General features: G+C 50.1%; 2 protein-coding genes across 5 annotated transcripts in view; both read left to right on the plus strand.

Annotated features, from left to right (window-relative positions):
* Pkm (pyruvate kinase M1/2) overlaps window positions 1–9,000 on the plus strand; it is a 23,090-nt gene extending 14,090 nt beyond the window's left edge. Inside the window, exons 6-11 of one of the 2 annotated variants that reach the window (XM_050151900.1) lie at window positions 985–1,255; window positions 2,035–2,185; window positions 2,486–2,638; window positions 5,410–5,576; window positions 7,582–7,763; window positions 8,333–9,000. In XM_050151900.1, the coding sequence (XP_050007857.1) occupies window positions 985–1,255; window positions 2,035–2,185; window positions 2,486–2,638; window positions 5,410–5,576; window positions 7,582–7,763; window positions 8,333–8,439 (1,031 nt within the window). In that variant the 3' untranslated portion in view covers window positions 8,440–9,000. Of the gene's footprint in view, window positions 1–984; window positions 1,256–2,034; window positions 2,186–2,485; window positions 2,639–5,409; window positions 5,577–5,884; window positions 6,052–7,581; window positions 7,764–8,332 lie in introns of both variants that reach the window. The other variant, XM_050151899.1, reaches the window with a different exon arrangement.
* A 717-nt stretch (window positions 9,001–9,717) lies between these two features.
* The window catches only part of Gramd2a (GRAM domain containing 2A), a 38,727-nt gene continuing 32,386 nt past the window's right edge, over window positions 9,718–16,058 (plus strand). For all 3 annotated transcript variants that reach the window (XM_050152042.1, XM_050152043.1, XM_050152044.1), the window contains exon 1: window positions 9,718–9,789. In XM_050152042.1, coding sequence (XP_050007999.1) covers window positions 9,749–9,789 — 41 coding nt within the window. In that variant the 5' untranslated portion in view covers window positions 9,718–9,748. The remainder of the gene's footprint in view (window positions 9,790–16,058) is intronic.

Genomic DNA, 16,058 nt, shown 5'->3' on the forward strand with positions numbered 1-16,058 from the left:
GGGTTCCCTGCCCTGTGGAAAGTCCAAAGTCCTCCCCCCTCCATCCTGGTCTAGGAAGGTGGACATCCAAACTGGCTAGGCTCCCACAAAGCCAGAACATGAAGTAGGATCAAAACCCAGTGCCATTGTCCTTGGCTTCTCGGCAGCCCTCATTGTCCGCCATATTCAGAGAGTCCGGTTTTATCACATGTTTTTTCAGTCACAGTCCAGCTGGCCTTGGTGAGCTCCCAATAGATCAGCCCCACTGTCTCCGTGGGTGGGTGCACCCCTCGTGGTCCTGACTTCTTTGCTCATATTCTCCCTCCTGCTCCTCATTGGGACATTGGGAGCTCAGTCCGGTGCTCCAATGTGGGTCTCTGTCTCTATCTCCATCCATCGCCAGATGAAGGTTCTATGGTGATGTGAAAGATATTCGTCAGTATTGCTATAGGATAGGGTCATTTCAGGTTCCCTGTCCTCAGCTGCCCCAGGAACTAACTAGAGGGCCTGGGAGCCCCTCTAGGTCCAAGTCTCTTGCCAACCTTAATTAAGATATGTGCTTCCCTGCTCCCCTATCCAACCTTCCTTTATCCCAATCAACCCGTATCCCCAAGTTCCCCCCAACCTCCCCTTCTCACTTTTCTCTCCTTGAACTCCCTTTTTCACCATGCCTGACCATTTGTCTTTTTGTTTTGAGGCCAGGCTTCACTTTAGCCCTGGCTGGCTTGGAATTCACTGTGTGTAGACCATGTTAGTCTTTGAGTTTTATCTGCATCTGCCTCTTGAATACTAGGCTAGCACATCCACAACTTAAATTCCTTAACCTGGGAGTGTTATTTATAGGTGAGGAAATGGACTCGCTTCCTTATGGCTCCAGTGTCCTCGGTGTGATGTGGCATGTGTTTCACTGAATTCAGGGATTCAGGGACTGGGGCAGGGGACCCCGCTGCTTGCCTCCCACAAGATGGACCCTCATCGCTTTGGTCCTCCACCTCTCTTATGCAGGCGCTGACTTCCTGATAACAGAAGTGGAGAATGGTGGTTCCTTGGGCAGCAAGAAGGGGGTGAACCTCCCCGGAGCTGCTGTGGACCTCCCTGCTGTGTCAGAAAAGGACATCCAGGACCTGAAGTTTGGGGTGGAGCAGGATGTAGACATGGTGTTTGCGTCTTTCATCCGCAAGGCAGCTGATGTGCACGAGGTTAGGAAGGTCCTGGGAGAGAAGGGCAAGAACATCAAGATCATTAGCAAAATCGAGAACCACGAAGGCGTCCGCAGGTGAGTCCTGGGACCCCTTTCATGGCCCAGCCCTTGGAGGGGAAGGTGTGGCCTGGTGGGCATCATAGGGCCCTTCATTTTGGTACCCACCTGGAAGCTCAGGTCCGGTATCCATGCTGAAACTAGTAGCCTCGTGCTCTTTGATTAGAAAACATAATAGGCTGGGTGGTGATGGTGGTGGCACACGCTGCCTTTAATCCTAGCACTCCGGAGGCAGAGGCAGGCGGATCTGAGTTTATGGCCAGCCTGGTCTATAAGAGCTAGTTCCAGGATAGATCTCCAAAGACCCAGAGAAACCTCTCTCAAAACAGACATAATGATGCTGATGAAGATTGTTCCAGTCAGCTTCCCATAGGACATCACATGATGCTTTGGTTAAGTTGGTGCTCATGGAAATGAGGCAAAATAGGGTGACTAGTTTGATATCTGTTCTGTCTTGATAAGCCATAGGTACTGGTGGCTCTTGTTGTTCCTTCAGCCCTAGCACCTCAAAGGATGCTCTCAGAATCCTGAGCTAAATGAATCTGTGGGCCTTTGTAGAAGCACTGGCTGCCTCATTCTCTTATGGAAGTACTGATTAGAGAGGGCACGATAGATGGGGACCTCATCCCTCACTCAATGTTGAAGCTCAGCAGGCAACATCATCAACCTTCTCTGGGTTATCTTGGTGCCCCATCACTTCTGTGTGCCTGCGGTGTGACCCTCGAGGATCTTGGAAAAGCATCTGTCCGTCCTTTGTTTTGGGCTTCCTGTTCTATATTACCTTTATTTCTGCTTAGGTTTGATGAGATTTTGGAGGCCAGTGATGGGATCATGGTGGCTCGTGGCGACTTGGGCATTGAGATTCCTGCAGAGAAGGTCTTCCTGGCTCAGAAGATGATGATTGGACGATGCAACCGAGCTGGGAAGCCAGTCATCTGCGCCACACAGGCATGTGCTCCTCCCTTTGTCCGTGTACTATGGTTAAGAGATCTGGGTCGCTGGGCTATGGTTTGTGTACACCTTAATCCCAGGATAGCCAAAGCCGTTACACAGAGAAACCCTGCGTCAAAGAGAGAGACCTCTTGGTCTTGTCCAATGGTCCCTGTTCTCCAGACGTGTACGCCTGTACGGAGCGCTCCGTGCACCTACACACTATCTAGGGAGTCATCTTGGCAATCACTTATCACTGCACATGGCCCAGAGTCTCACCCTGGTCTCAGCAGATGCTCTTGTCTGTCCCCTCCTTAGATGCTGGAGAGCATGATCAAGAAGCCCCGCCCCACCCGTGCTGAGGGCAGTGATGTGGCCAATGCGGTCCTAGATGGAGCAGACTGCATCATGCTGTCAGGAGAGACCGCCAAAGGGGACTACCCTCTGGAGGCCGTTCGCATGCAGCACCTGGTAAGTCCTCAGAGCAGAGGCTTCTGCATCCTCTCCCCCATGTCACAGCAAAGAGTGAGACAGTGTGTGGGGGGGTGCTTCTTGATTTTCCTGTTGTGCTTTCACTGCCTCTGTCCTGCCCCACTTTCTCTTGCTGTGGAGGATGCCACTTTCATTACATAGGCCACATCTGGCAAAAGAAAGGACTTAAGTCCTAGGATGCAGTCAGGAAGCGTTGGATCTGGATGGTAAAAGGGCTCTATTTTTAAAAAGCTAAGAGTTTGTTCGCAGCTGGTGTCTTGGTTTGGCTTACAGTTAGATGCCCTGCTAGTGCCATGAACAGATGCTTCTCCACTGCAAGCTGTACCCACACTGAGCTGTTCTGAGCTGGAATTGCATGGTGCCTGTGTCCTGTAACTGCATCCCTTTCTGTGCCAGACCCAGAGCAGGGCTACAGATGAGCTAGGGTGGAGGGCAGGTGTGGAATTCAGCAGGCTCTGGACTCACTATGAAGCCTTTTCTCTGGGAGTATGTTCTTTCAGACTTCCAGCTCTGATCAGATACGGTGCTGAGAGTCATGCCTCAAGTCCAGTATTCAGAGAATGAGGCAGGATTAGCTAAGAGTTTGAGCTGAAGCATCTCCTGCTGACTGCTTCTCGTAGGTGGAGACCCAGGTTCTCAGCCCTATATTCTGCCCTGGAACTTCCTGAGTTGACTCAGGAGCCAGTTACAGGGCTGCTTACTTCTGCCTAGTGGAAGAGTATTGTGAATTAATTTTTTTTGAACTTTTGTTCCATTTTCAGCCAGCAATGGACCCCTATCCTTTTTGTGAACCCAGTTTCCCACAAACCCCCAAATTTAAGACATCTGAGAAGAGAGAAAACAGCACCCTCTGGCTTAGCCATCTTGCCTTTCTTTCTTGCATAGCTATCCAGTTATTAAGTTTGTGCAGATTCCGGGGGCGGGGGTTGTATTCTTGACTGTGTGACCTTTTTTGTGGTTTCTTATGTGTGCCTGTATTGAAGCTGACAGAGGCCAGCCCTGTCCTGGAAGGGTGTGTGGCTTGGGTCTCTCTGGCTCATCACATGCTTGTGTCGTGCAATTGTTGTTCACATTAATGTTGTATCTTCATAGTTGCCCGTGGCAGAAAAGTGCTTTTTTTCCCCCAGAAAACCGTGTGCCTTCTGTCACCTCCATAGTCACTGCCTCCCTGGTTTTACACCATACACCTCTTTTCTAGCTACCTGCTTAGTTGTGTGATCTGGCCACAGAGTGGTCAGGAACAGGTTATGGCTGACTTTGACCAGATATTCTGAAGCATGCAACCACAGAGATGTATGTATAGCTGTGGGCAGGTTATGTGACCTCAAGACCTCGCCCTATGATAAGTTTGATGAGATATTAATTATAGTCTTAGCAATTAACATTTACTGCCACCATTAAATGTTAGGCCTCTGAACATGTTGATGTAATCTTTGTGGCCCCAATTTGTAATGTAAATCACATGTGATTGATGTGGGCTTGAGCCCAGTTTGCTGTCTGGGCCCTGTTTGCTGTCTGCTGCACCGTGTTGGAGCAGCAGATGTGGACGGGTCTCTTCTAGAGTCGGGCTTAGTTCTGATGTCTATGTCCTGTCTTCCATGCCCTGGTCTTTCCTATGAGCAGACAACTTAGAACCTCGAGGCTGGGATTGCATGGCGCTGCTCAGAAGATGAGACACAAAGTCTGGGTCAGACTGTGGCTGCCTCTTCATGGGGTCCAAGCCTCTCCTGCCATCCATGAACACTCAGACAGCCTCTCCCCTTACCTGTCTGCTGTCTCCTCCTGTGTCTAACTGCAGTCCATGAGCTGTACTCATGAGCTAGGCACCCCAGCTATGGTTGTTTGTCCTTTGCGCTGTGTGTATTCTGTTCTTGACCAAAAGAGTCCTTTCCGCCTGTGAATCTGCTTCTGCTATCAAATCCGTGAGATGATTTGCTGGTGCTTCTCATCCTCCATACTAAGATGCTGGTGGTTATTGCTTTTCAATTCTCTGGAATTCATATTACCTAATACCTGGTCTTACCTGAGCAGGTAGTCTGTATTGTAACTCACTTGCCATCTTGCAATGGTTTTAATTGTTAAAGTTTTAATCCGTGTCTTGACATCCCTGCATGCTTTCATAGGCACTGGTCTCTTCACATGGCTGCTCATTGTACTACTCGAGTGAGCTAGAGTTCCCACGGCTCTGTTTAGAACTGGTACACTGGCTATTTTGGCCCTTGACCCCAGCTTCCAGAACTGCCCCAATGTTTCCACTGTAAACACTGAGCAACAGCTCCTGCATCTGTAGGTTGTTGTAGGCAGACAGCCATGTGAAGAGGGTCCTGGGCCTTTTCCTTCCTGTAAGCTGTGTCATGAGGCAGTGTGGTCAGTGGGAGTGATGTGGCCTCCACCTTGGCATCTTTCTGTGACAAGGTCCTAGGGGCTATCACTCTGTCCCTTTAAACCTGATGGTGCATTCCCATGATCCCAGCACTTGGAAGGCTGGGGCAAAGAATGATTCAAGGTCAGTGAGGGCCACAGAGAAAGATCTTTTTTTTAAAAGCTCAAATGTGGGTATGGGAGTGCTTAGAAAAGAAATCCCAACGGGGAATGGAGGAACTGTTTGACCACCCTGCCTCTGTTTCTGTCCACAGGACAGGTTTAACTATACTTCCTCTCTGATTAATTCCCCCGTCTTTCCATGTGTTGTCTCCTATTTTTGCCTTCTTCATCCCTCTTCCTTATCCCTCCTACCCTAAACCTTACAGATAGCTCGGGAGGCTGAGGCAGCCATGTTCCACCGTCTGCTGTTTGAAGAACTTGTGCGGGCCTCCAGTCACTCCACAGACCTCATGGAGGCCATGGCCATGGGCAGCGTGGAGGCTTCTTATAAGTGTTTAGCGGCAGCTTTGATAGTTCTGACGGAGTCTGGCAGGTAGGGCCCTAACGGCAGGTATTGGTATAGGATAACTGCTCTGCACTCCGGCCACCTCAGGAGGTCATGATAGGACAGGACCAAAGGATTCTCTGTGGGCACACTGGAAGTCACAGGCACCGGTGCAGGATGGTTTCTGTAGAATTTTTGATCTTACTTCAGAGCACTCTGCTCCTGGCCCTTTTGTGCCGGGGACGTCTTCCTTCCCTGTTGTCTGTGACTCCTCCCTCTCCATTTGTGCTAAAGCTCTGACAAAAGCCATGTCCCCCCCCCCCCTTCGTCCCTTTGGACGGATGTTGCTCCCCTAGATTGCCCGTGAGGCAGAGGCTGCCATCTACCACCTGCAGTTATTCGAGGAACTCCGCCGTCTGGCGCCTATTACCAGCGACCCCACAGAAGCTGCTGCCGTGGGTGCTGTGGAGGCCTCTTTCAAGTGCTGCAGTGGGGCCATTATCGTGCTCACCAAGTCTGGCAGGTAGGAGGCGGCAGTGGCTCCCTGGGGATGTCCTGCTCAATTGACGTCCCTCCTTGGGGATGCCGAGAGTGGCTTTGGGCCAAGTTTGGCTGCCACCAAAGGACTCCAGACAGCACTCAGGTATACCAAACCATTTGGCTCCAGTGTAAGTTCACAGCCTGCCTCACAATGAACTGGAAGCAAATAGTTTTGCTTAGTTTACTTACAAATTCAGTTTGGAGGGCTGATGAGATGGCTCAACTGGTAAAATTGCTATGTAAGCCTGGCCTGTATTCGGTCCCCCGAATCCATGGAAGGAGCAGCATGCTGATTTCTGATCTCACACATGCCAGCAGGCACACACTATAACAACGATAAGCATTTTAAAGTCCCACTTGGAGGGATTGGGTCTCAGTGGGTAAAGCATGAGAATCTGAAGTTGGATCCAGCACCTGTGGCAAAAATGCATGCAGTCAGGATACTGTGGGCTTCACAGCAAGCCAGTCAAGAAATTGGGGGGGGGGGGAACTTGTCCCTGACTGCTCAGCACCTACATGGTAGCTCACAACTGCATAGCTCTAGTCTTGGAGGAATCCAGTGCCCTCTTCTAACCCCACAGGCATTATGTATGTGGCACACAGGTGCACACGTGGGCAAAAGACCCTTGCACATAAAGTGAAAAAAAATAAGGTGGAGAGAGTATAAGAGGAAGATACCCACTATCGACCTCTGCCTTCTGCATGTGGGTACCACACATGCTAAACAACACATAAGTAAAAATATCCAGGTATGATGTGCCATGTCTGTAACCTCAGTGCTCATGAGTCAGGGCAAGTAAGGTCACAAGTTTGAGTCTAACCTGGGCTAAGCCTGTGCTTTTGGAATGAGTAGCAGTTGGTGGGTTCTCAGGAGCTCCAAGATAGAAGGTTTAAAGCCTGTGGATCCAGCATGAAGGGCATTCTCTGCTGTTCTTTGTCTCCCAGTCCTTCTTGGATGTCTTCAGAGCTGGTTCAGTTAATTCAGTGTTCCTGAAATACGTGTTCGAAGTAGTCACAAGGGATCCCTCCATCCCCAAAGGATCTATCTAGATGGGAGAAGCATTCCTATACCTGCCTGGTCTCCACCTAAAGCTTTTTATCAAGTGTGTTTGGGGCACTAGAGTTCAGCTGCTGGGATTGCCTTGGGAATGCCATAGTATTGCAGTCTTATTGGCTCCCAGGGTCTGACCCTTGCTGCTGCTGTTTCCAGATGTCAGTCTGGAGCTCAACACGTGTTGCTTGGTTTGTATATGTTGATAGCAGCTGTAGGTGCTAGTGAGATTGGACCAATTGCCTCCCCCTTCTTGGAAGGGGTTCTAGCTATGGAACTGCCCTACTGGAACAAGCACAGAGGGCAGAGTGGAGAGGCTTTCTGGTCCTTGGAGCAGAGTAAACTTCCAGTGGGAGGAGCCTATGGCTCAGAGTTGTATTGCTGTAATGAAGGTGCTTCCTGTCTCCTGGGTCTTGTGACACTGTTTAATGGACGGTCTATCCAACCTGTTCCCCATCCCAGGAGTGCTCACCAGGTGGCCAGGTACCGCCCGCGTGCGCCCATCATTGCTGTGACGCGCAATCCCCAGACAGCTCGCCAGGCCCATTTGTACCGTGGCATCTTCCCTGTGCTGTGTAAGGACGCAGTGCAGGACGCCTGGGCTGAGGATGTAGACCTCCGTGTGAATTTGGCCATGAATGTTGGTATGTAGCTGGAAGCAAGATGCTGGGCAGTGGCTTTGCTGGGGTTTCTCAAACTATCATTCTCTCCAGTCCTGGGCTGAGCCTGGCTGTCCTCACCCTCTGTTTGGTGCCCAAGGCATAATTGCCTCTACTCATTACTGAGGTTTTCTTAGGCATGGCTGGAGTTACTGTGCTGTGGGTGGAACTCACAGATTATGGTCTTTTCCTGTATATGGTTGGATATCAGGAGGTGAAAGGAGGACTCTGACCTTGGGGAAGGCTGGCCAAGTATAAACTGACTGACCTCCCAAGGTCCCTGCAGTCTGGACGCAGCCTTTGTTTAGGCTAGGAGGCTAGCGCCATCTTGTGGTAGGAAGAAGAATTGGTCCGGCAGTGTAGTCCTCTACCAGCATTGTGTTTGTAGGTGGTAGCTCTTGGGCATTTGCCCTGGTATGCCCCTTCCTGGCTGGTGTCTGGGCTAGGAGGTAAGCGCCACCTTTTGGTGGGAGAGAGTAATGGTTGTTCAGCGGGGCTTTGGGGCAGTTACCCCAAGTGTAAACCTCTACTCACCAACCTTTCTGCTTTTTCAGGCAAGGCCCGAGGCTTCTTCAAGAAGGGAGATGTGGTCATTGTGCTGACTGGGTGGCGCCCTGGCTCTGGCTTCACCAACACCATGCGTGTAGTGCCTGTGCCTTGATGGCCCTCTGGAGCCCCTCTTCTAGCCCCTGTCCCATCCCCTCCCCATCCAATCCATTAGGCCAGCAATGCTTGTAGTGCTCACTCTGGGCCAGAGTGTGGCGCTGGTGGGCTGGGACACCCGGGAAAATTACTGTCGCTGAAACATGGAATAGAGCCCAGCTGTCTGTCTATCATATGGCCCTACCCAAGCCAGGGGTGACAGAGGAATGCAGAATTGGAAACCCTCTGGCTTTATCACAAAGGGGCAGCAACATCTCTTGTGTACTTTGCTCCTGTAGAAAGTTGTCCAGAGAACTCCCAGCCCTGGCCTGGAGTCAGGAGACAGCAAGAGTGTAGGGGCTTAGGGCATGGGGCCCAGGTTCCAGTGTAGATAATAACCTCTGGCCCCCAGGCCGGACTTGCTTCCCCAACAGCTTTGGCCTCCCCCACTGCTCGTTGCACACTTCTCAGCTGTCACTGCAGTCACACCCTGCACTCTCCACCTCCATTCTATTGTGCAGCATCTCCAGGCCCGTTGCTATAGTGCCCACCTGAGTGTCAATAAACAGCAGCTGAAGCACCTGTGTCCTGTTCTTTTCTGCTGGGGGGGGGGGGTAGTGGTTGAGCCCCGCCCTCTGAGCAGGTGAAAATGACAAACGGTCTTTTACCCAGCCATGGTCCCACCAGTTCACCTGCGGGGAAGACGAAGGGCTAAGCCATTGAATACTATACATTCACTGGATAGGCAAATTGCCTCCAGCACCAAGGCTAGGTGTGTTGGAAAGCTCCCACCCAGCACCTATAATGGAGTTGTGTGCTGGCGCCAACCACTGCCTTAGAGGCCACTTGAGGGTGCTGTAGGATGAATCCCTGCCCACAGCAGTTAAACACAGCCTCTCTAGAATAAGGGACAAGGTAGGACCTTTGCTCCGGGCCACTCGCAAGGGCCAAGTGGTCCTGTGGGAAAACGGGTCAGTGAAATTAAGTTGAAGCGCCAAGAACTCTGGGAACAAAAGGGCAGAGCGGAACTAGAATAGAGCAAACTTGAGGGCTCTGAGGAAGCAAAATACGCGATGTGAAGGCCTATCATAGTTGCGGACCCAGCCTGTCTTCTGGGACCTCGCAATTTGAGAGACCCAACGAAGACCTGTCTGCCGCTGCGACCCACGAGGGCGGTCTGGAAGCGGGGAAGACTCCACCAATTAACTGAGCTCATCCCGAGCAAGCGACCAATGGGCGGCAGGGGGTGGGCCTTCCCCCTGGGTGGGCGGAGCCCGGAGGGCACTAGGTCTGGCTCGCCGCCTTGGGCTCCAGGAGAAGGCGCTGCGATGACCGCCCTGAGCCGTAGTGAGCCTGTCGAGGCGGGCAGGTAAGGGCGGCGTCCTTGGGCTCTGGATTATTCTGGGCTGCGGCGATGGGCAGGGCGGCTCTGGGATGCAGCGCCTGGGCGTCTTCTGCCCGTGGGCCGGGCATTTCCCGGCCGCGGGAATTCCCGCTCGGGTCAAGTTGCGCTGTTGGGACCCTGTACCGCCTCCTTGCGAGGTGTCCGAGGGTCGGTCTTGAAGGCTTCGCCGAACGGTAGGCACGCTCCGGGGCTCACCACTTGTCTGCCACCTTCGCGGTCCATTCATTTGTGTTTTCATTGAATTCTCACCATAACGACCCCCCAGCCCCGGTTGCCTCCATTCCCAGGCTGTCGCTATCCTGCGGGCCTCTGCAAAATCAGCTCCTCTCCTTTCCCAGCGGGATCTGTTCTAGTAGCGCACGCGGCTGCCCCGGAGGCAGCGTGGAGCTGTCCCAGCACGACTCGGCCGCACCCCGTTCGCCAGGCCCGGGCGGGCTGGGGCCGGTCTCCAAGCCCGGAGAGCTGGTCCAAAGTCGACCTGGGAGGAAAGGAAAGTTCTTGTAACTGGAGGAGAGCAAGGGGGCAGGGAAGACACGAGGTGGGATGGCAGGTGGCATCAAGAATGGGAGCTGGGAATGTAATGTTTACCTAGCATGCACAAGGCCCTGGGTTTGATCCTCAGCACCTTATAAACCAGGCATCGGTGATGCTCACCTACAATCCCAGCACAGTATCCAAGATGGTTTATTCTTGCTAACCTTTGGGAATCTCTTACCTGGACCACATAATGAATTCAGGACCAGACCTGGGGAGTGAGGGGATTTAATTCTTGAAGTCTTCGGGTACTGTGGGTGAGATTGTTTGGGAGGGAAGACACAGTTTATGGGTGAGACCGTCAATTCCTACTCCTACCCAGTCCCACCCTGCACAGCTGGACATCCCTGCAAGCCGGGATGGACGTAGTTAGGGCAAATGTGATTCTGTGCCTACATCAACTCTGGATACATAGGGGGTGTGGATTTAGCGGCTCGGCCCCCTAAGGGCTTGAGGAGGTGGGGTGTCCAGCTAGCTGTTATCTGCCTTTGTCTCTGTGTCTCCTCCCTCAATTTACATGACTGTGCAAAGGTGCGCCTCCTTGGAGAGCTGAAAGGCTGGGCGTCCACCCCTCACCTCTTAGCTCCGAAATCCACTCCTAATGCAGTGAAGGCAAAGTACTGAAGGTTCTCCAAGCCTGTAGACTTCTTATAAGACCACTTGGAGTCCAGCACAGTGGGGACTCTCAGAATAGAGGTTAGAGTTGGGAAGTCATTAAAAGTGCCCTCAGTGGGTTCCTTGGGGCAAATGAGCAGGTCCAGAGGGCAAAACTGGCTGACGTCTGCTGAGGAGGTGTTCGCTGGTGCCAAGTGAAAGTTTTTCTCAACTTCTCAGTGGGCAAGGATTTGCTAAATAGCCCAGAGATGTCAGCCTGGGCCCCATCCAGGCCTTCCTGTTGGTGCGCGCTTTCAAATTTCTGAGCTCAGGTGGGTTTCAAAGCTTTGTTTGGGACTAGAAACACCTGTATGCTAATTCACTCACTGGGGGTGTTCTGGTGACCCACTGAGGGTGAGGACAGTGTTCCAGATGGTTTATGCCTGCTGGCCTCCAGGGAGCTAGCTCTTCCCTGATCTGCTAGTGCCTGTCAAGGTGACTCCACCCAGCCCCTAAGCTGCCTAAGCTGTTGCTTTTGCTGTGGAGAGAGACGTGTTCCCTATTTATAAGACTGGCTGGCACGAAGAGCTTCCGAGTCGGAGAGTCATTCAAATGCTGTTACCATTTTGCTGTGATTTGGGACAAATCACTTCCTTCTTAGGGCCTGCTTTAGCATAAAGTAAGGAGAGGCGTGACTGTGACTCCCTGAAGACCCCTCCACACAGTCGGTGTGTGTCTGCTAACACGTTTGCTCCTCCGTTTCTGAAGGTGTCTCGTTTCTCTTCATATTTACCCTTTACTATGATACGTCTTGAAAACCCATCGAGCCAAGAAGAGTGTAGTGTTCCTCTTCCATGTCCGGAGACCAGAAAAATAATGTGTCTGTCCTTCTCTGAGAAGAGAAGACGAGTTTCCCCTCATTCTGTAGCCATCTTTGATGCAGTTACAAGCTTGACAGAGGTCAGGCTTGGCCTCTGAACCTCTGCGCATGGGCTGGAAGGCAGCAGTCTCTTGTCGCTCATTCTCTCTAACCTGTAAGCTATGATTCTCCTACCTGTTTGCTAGTGCAGGGGAGGAAGGGGATGAGGGCAGATAGCCCGAAGAACGAGTTTCCTGAAGATGGGAGGCAGCTCAGTAGATAGCACTCTTGCTTAACGCGCGCGCCCGCCGAGGACCTGAGCGCCAGCTGGGTGCGGCCGCCTGCACCTTGCAACCCTAGCACTAGAGAAGGAAGAGAGAGGTTCTTGGGGCTTGCTGACTGGCCGCCTAGCTCCAGGTTCAGTGAGAGAGCTTCTCGAGGGGGTGGGCGGACGGTGATAGAGCAGGACATCTTTGAAGGTGTCCAGGTACTCACAGAACATGGACACGGATGAGCTTCCTGTGTGATTAAGGACTCAGCTTTCCCCAGGTGTGCCTGTCTGCGGTGGCAGTGTGCATGTTTTGTTGTTGTTGTTTGTTTTTGTTTTTTAAATAGTCATTCTCTCTGTAGCCCTAGCTGTCCTGGAACTCACTCTGTACACCGGGCTGACCTCAAACTCACAGAGATCCGCCTGCCTCTGCCTCCTGAGTGCTGGGATTAAAGGCATGCGCCACGACAGCCCAGAGCATGCGTTATTCTTAAGCATATAAGCTTCAAAGGGACAAACTGTTTTCCCTCCCCTTTCTCCCCAATTCTGCTTATTTTTGTTAGTTAAGAAATGCTTGTTGAGAATTTAGAGGTAGTTTGAATATCTAATTGAGTCAGTCTTTAAATCAGTGTTTCTCAACCCGTGGATCATGACCCAGCTCTTTTTTGGGGAGAGGGGAAGTGTCGTATATCAGATATTTACATTATAATTCATAACAGTAGCAAAATTACAGTTATGGAAGTAGCAGCAAAATAATTTTATGGCTGGGGGGGGGGTCACCAAAGCATGAGGAAATGTATTGAAGGGTCACATGCAGCATTAGGAAGATTGAGAAGCACTGTTTTAAATCCTTGTTCTAAGTGACTATTTCCTCAATGATGCCTAAAATTACATTAGGTTATTTATCTACCTACCTACCTACTCACCTACCTACCTACCTACCTACCTATGTACTCCCCATCTACCTACTTATTCCCCTACCTACCTACGTACTCTCCTACCTACCTACCTACCTACCTACCTACCTACCTACCTACCTTTCTATCTTGAAGTACTAGGGATTGGCTCCAGGGCTAGGCAAGTGCTCTACCACTAAGCTACATCCCCAACTCTCTCAATTTTTAAAAATATATTATTTATTATTGATTTTTTGGAAGGTTCTTGTGTCACTTGGGCTAGTCTCATACTTGATCTGTAGCTGAAAATGACCTTGGACTCTTTATTTTATTTATTAGTCTCAGGCTTGTGAGTGCCCTGCACAGGTGTGGAAGGCAAAGGGCAACTTTGGTTTTGGTTTTTTGTTTGTTTGTTTTGGGGTCAGGGTCTCATTATGTAGCCTTAACTAGCCTGAAACTCACAGAGTCCACCTTCCTCTACCTCCTAAGTGTCCGGATTAAAGGCTTGCACCTCCACACCTAGCAAAGGAAAGGAAAGCTTTTTGGGAGTTGTTCTCTCCTTTCCACCACAAATTCTAGGGTTTGAACCCAGGTCGCCAGGCTGCCCGACAAGCATCTTTGCCCTCCGCACAGTCTCACCAGCCTGACCTTGAACTCTTAATCCTCCACTCCGAAGTGCTGAGATTACAGACTTGGACCTCACTTCCGGCTTCCCAGCCCTTCAAAAAAAATTTTGCTAGTTTTCATAAATTGTCCAAACTGTCCTCAAACTTTCAACCCTTTTGCTTCAGCCTCTGAGTAGCTGAGATTACAGGCAGCTTACACCACTAAAACCAGCTCAGAATGCTTTTTCAGACTTTTCTTTTCTTTCTTTTTTCTTCCAGTGGAAATAAAAAGCACTTAAAGAATTTGTTTAAGTCTCTCTCACATGGATTGCTTTCCTTCTTCATGTGTTGAAATAGCATATCAAAGATTTACTAAATAGTTGTCAGTTCTTCCAGTATTTTATTTCATCAGCTCTTTTTTCCCTGACTGGTGTTTGTCTCTGTCAACTGTCTCTGGTCATAAAACTGTTCCTTTCTCTTTTCAACTTGTGTTCGAATTAAGCAAATGACTCAAGGCTTGCCAATAATCTCTCAGGTCACACAAAGCATTATTTACCCCATTATCATGACTGGAGCCTTTTTGTTTTTCTTTGGTGGTGCTGGAGAATCTAACGCAGGGGCTCATACACACTCAGCATTCATTCCACTAAAAACTATGTCCCAAGCTCCAAAAATAACTTTTGAACCTTGAAGGGCTATTCAGAAATTTAATCTTATGGTAAGTCAGTAACATTCAGAATTATAAGGCAAACAAATTGAAAAATCTTTCTGTGTTTAACTTTAAAATTTTTTAAGCATGTGTGTGTGTGTGTGAGAGAGAGAGAGAGAGAGAGAGAGAGAGAGAGAGAGAGAGAGAGAGAGAGAGAGAGAGAGAGAGATGAGGGAGGGAAGGAGGGAGATGGTATGTACTTCATGGGTTTCCTCTTCTCTTGGCCCCCGAAATATTGAGATTCCAGGAATGAACCACAATGCCTAACTCCCAGTTGTTGGTGGTTAAAAGGTTGGAGCTGAGGAGTGGACACAGCAGTTAAGAGCACCGTCTCTTTTTCCAAAGGACTCAGGCTTGTTCCCAGCACCCAAGTGGTGGTCACAGCCATCTGTTGATGCCAGTTACAGAAGGTTTGATGTTCTCTTCCAGTTTCTACAGGTATCAGACTTGCAAGGAGTGCAGAAAGACATGCAAGCAAAATACCCATGCGCATAAATTAAATTTTAAACACATATATTCCTCAGACTCCTGAATGTCATATAAATTGGGAGTTGAATCTACATTCTTGGCCATGTAGGAAGGGTGTTTTACCTTCCAAGAAACATACCATGTCTTGTTCTGTCCCTTCGGGCCATGTAAGTGGCCCCCAATCACTGTGTCACCTAGACCTGTTTCATTAGAGGCTAAAGGAATATAAATCTAATTCCGCAAGTCTTTTCTTCATTTAGCAAGTGAACTCTTTTTGTTCAAAGGTCCCTACTCTGAGGATAGCTAGTACTAGGCAGGCAGAGTAAATGCTTGGCGCTTTCTTTGTATTTACTAGTTTTCAGGAGCTGGAGATAGCGTTCCAGTTAAGAGCACTGGTTTCTCTTCTAGAGACACCACTGAGCCGTCTTCTCAGCTCTGAAGGTTTTTTTTTTCTTGACCCTAATTTCTTGGATATGGATAACATTGAAAAGGATGTTTTGTGTCGCTTTTTTTTTCTTTTGGTCTTTTACGTCATTTCTTGGTAGGCAGTCAATGTGGTACAATACAAATAGTCCATGTTTCAGAAAGATCTGGGTCTGAGGTCCTAGCCTACAAATTTCACCTGTGAGCTCCCCAGTCTGTCCACAAGACATTCATCTGTGACGTCGTTGGCGACCCTCAGGCTGTGCAGTCAGGCAGCTTGTACAGAGTACGTGCTCACCCAGAGGCATCTTCTTTAAGGGCCTCCAGCTCGGAGAATCTCCGATGATTCAGCACCCGCTCTAAGTGCTTCCTCTGTATTCCTTTTTAAGGTGTGAAGTCCGTTCCACTTTAAGCTTTGGAGTAAGGATAAACCTAGCATTGCACAAGCTAGACAAACACGCTACCGTTGAGACACATCCTTGGGCACCTTAGTTAGGGTTTCTATTGCTGTGATGAAACACCAGGAGCCAAACCAAAACAACGAGGCAAGAAAAGGGTTTGTTTCGGCTCACAGCTCTCGGGTAGCTCTCCATCACTGAGGGAAGTCAGGGCAGGAGCTCAAGGCGGGAACCTGGAGCCAGGAGCTGAAGGAGAGGCTATCGAGGAACATTTCTTACTGGCTTGCTCCTCAGGGCCTACTCAGCCTGCTTTCTTATAGAGCCCAGGACCACCTGCCCAGTGGCCGCCCCACCTAAAAGGGCCTGGGCCCTCCTGCCTCCGTCACTAATCAAGAAAATGCTCCACAGGCTTGCCCGTTACCCAGTCTTATGGAGGCTTTTTTTTTTTTTTTTTTTTTTTTTTTTTTTTTTTGTTCGGG

Source organism: Alexandromys fortis, unplaced genomic scaffold (genome assembly GCF_014885135.2).
Source record: "Alexandromys fortis isolate MF-2015 unplaced genomic scaffold, M_Fortis_MF-2015_v1.1 scaffold_70, whole genome shotgun sequence".
In the NCBI taxonomy this organism is placed as follows: domain Eukaryota; kingdom Metazoa; phylum Chordata; class Mammalia; order Rodentia; family Cricetidae; genus Alexandromys; species Alexandromys fortis.